This window comes from Meleagris gallopavo, chromosome 8, assembly GCF_000146605.3.
Source record: "Meleagris gallopavo isolate NT-WF06-2002-E0010 breed Aviagen turkey brand Nicholas breeding stock chromosome 8, Turkey_5.1, whole genome shotgun sequence".
NCBI classification, from domain to species: domain Eukaryota; kingdom Metazoa; phylum Chordata; class Aves; order Galliformes; family Phasianidae; genus Meleagris; species Meleagris gallopavo.
This window is the reverse complement of record NC_015018.2, coordinates 29,976,221-29,977,404: the sequence shown is the minus strand read 5'-3', so window position 1 is coordinate 29,977,404 and position 1,184 is coordinate 29,976,221. Positions and strand designations below refer to the sequence as shown.

Sequence of the window (1,184 nt, the reverse complement as noted above, 5' to 3'; positions counted from 1 at the left end):
GCTGGATGTGGCTCTGGGCAGCCTGCTCTGCTGGTTGGTGACCCTGCATACAGGGGGTTGGAACTGGATGAGCATTGTGGTCCTTTTCAACCCAGGCCATTCTATGGTTCTATGACTCTATAAATTGCACATGGGGTATTTTTCATCTACATCTATTTCCTGAGATTGCAGGGAAATTATATGGCACTGCTTCTTACTGAGAGTAACAGAGAAACTCCTCTATGGTCTTTTCGTCATAATTGTTCTACCAGTCCAAAGTTCAAAAAGAAAACTGAAGAGGATTCATACGTGAAAAGAAAGCAACCAAAATAATAAACCAACTTGACTGTTTGGTTTAAATCCGGCATGGAAAATATCAGGCCCGAGAAGAGAATTATTCCCCAAACAAAGAAACAAGCAAGTTACAAACAACACTGAGGACAAGATTCTCTGGGGACGTTCAAGACCCGCCTGGACACCTATTTGTGTGACCTGGTGTAGGGAACCTGCTTTGGCAGGGGGTTGGACTCGATGATCTCTGAAGGTCCCTTCCAACCCCTACGATTTGTGATTTGCTTCCAGAAGCACCTGACTGCATTTCAACTGCTTAATTTACAAAAGCCATTTCTGTCTTACCTTGATGACACTTCCAACGTGATTCTGTTGTATTAAGATATCAGTTAACTCAGCAGTGTTAACAGGAGCTTTTAGAAACAACTGGAAAATAAAAAGCAGGGGTTACAGATGCTTTAGACCCGGCGTTGTGTGCGATGGTGTGAGCTGATGGCTCCGTACAGCCCTATTAACGAACCCAAGCATCAGCCCTGCTAACGGGAAAGCACAGCACCTGCTGCAGCAGCTTCTTTATCCCGTTGTAGTCGTTGTCTGATATCGAATGCGCTTCGAATTCAACGTTCACTTCCTACAAAAAAAGCAGAATGCAGAAAGTTAAGCGTAACTGTCTGGAAGCTGCAGTAAAACAGAGCCAGGCTGTAAGAAACTCGAAGGTTTGCTCCCCCACCCCGACTTTTGCAGGGAAATTTCTCTTAACAGCCAAACGGAACCCGCCGCTCACCTCATCGACCTGCTCGTCCTCCTCGGACTCTGAGTCGCCCGATTCCGGCTCCGAATCCGATTCCGAATCCGGCTCCGGAGCTGCAGGCCGCGCTCTGCGCTTAGCCGGCGTGGCCATGCTGCTACTGCTG

The 1,184-nt window shown here is 47.5% G+C and overlaps 1 protein-coding gene across 1 annotated transcript; it reads right to left on the bottom strand.

Annotated features, from left to right (window-relative positions):
- Positions 1-72: 72 nt before the first annotated feature.
- LOC104912065 (BRCA2 and CDKN1A-interacting protein-like) lies at positions 73-1,178 on the bottom strand. Its single transcript, XM_010714850.3, has 3 exons — positions 1,055-1,178; positions 827-901; positions 73-696 (listed from the first exon to the last, which is right to left on the bottom strand). The coding sequence occupies exons 1-3, from the start codon at positions 1,169-1,171 to the stop codon at positions 592-594; spliced, it is 297 nt and encodes a 98-aa protein (XP_010713152.1). The 5' UTR covers positions 1,172-1,178; the 3' UTR covers positions 73-591.
- Positions 1,179-1,184: the final 6 nt, after the last annotated feature.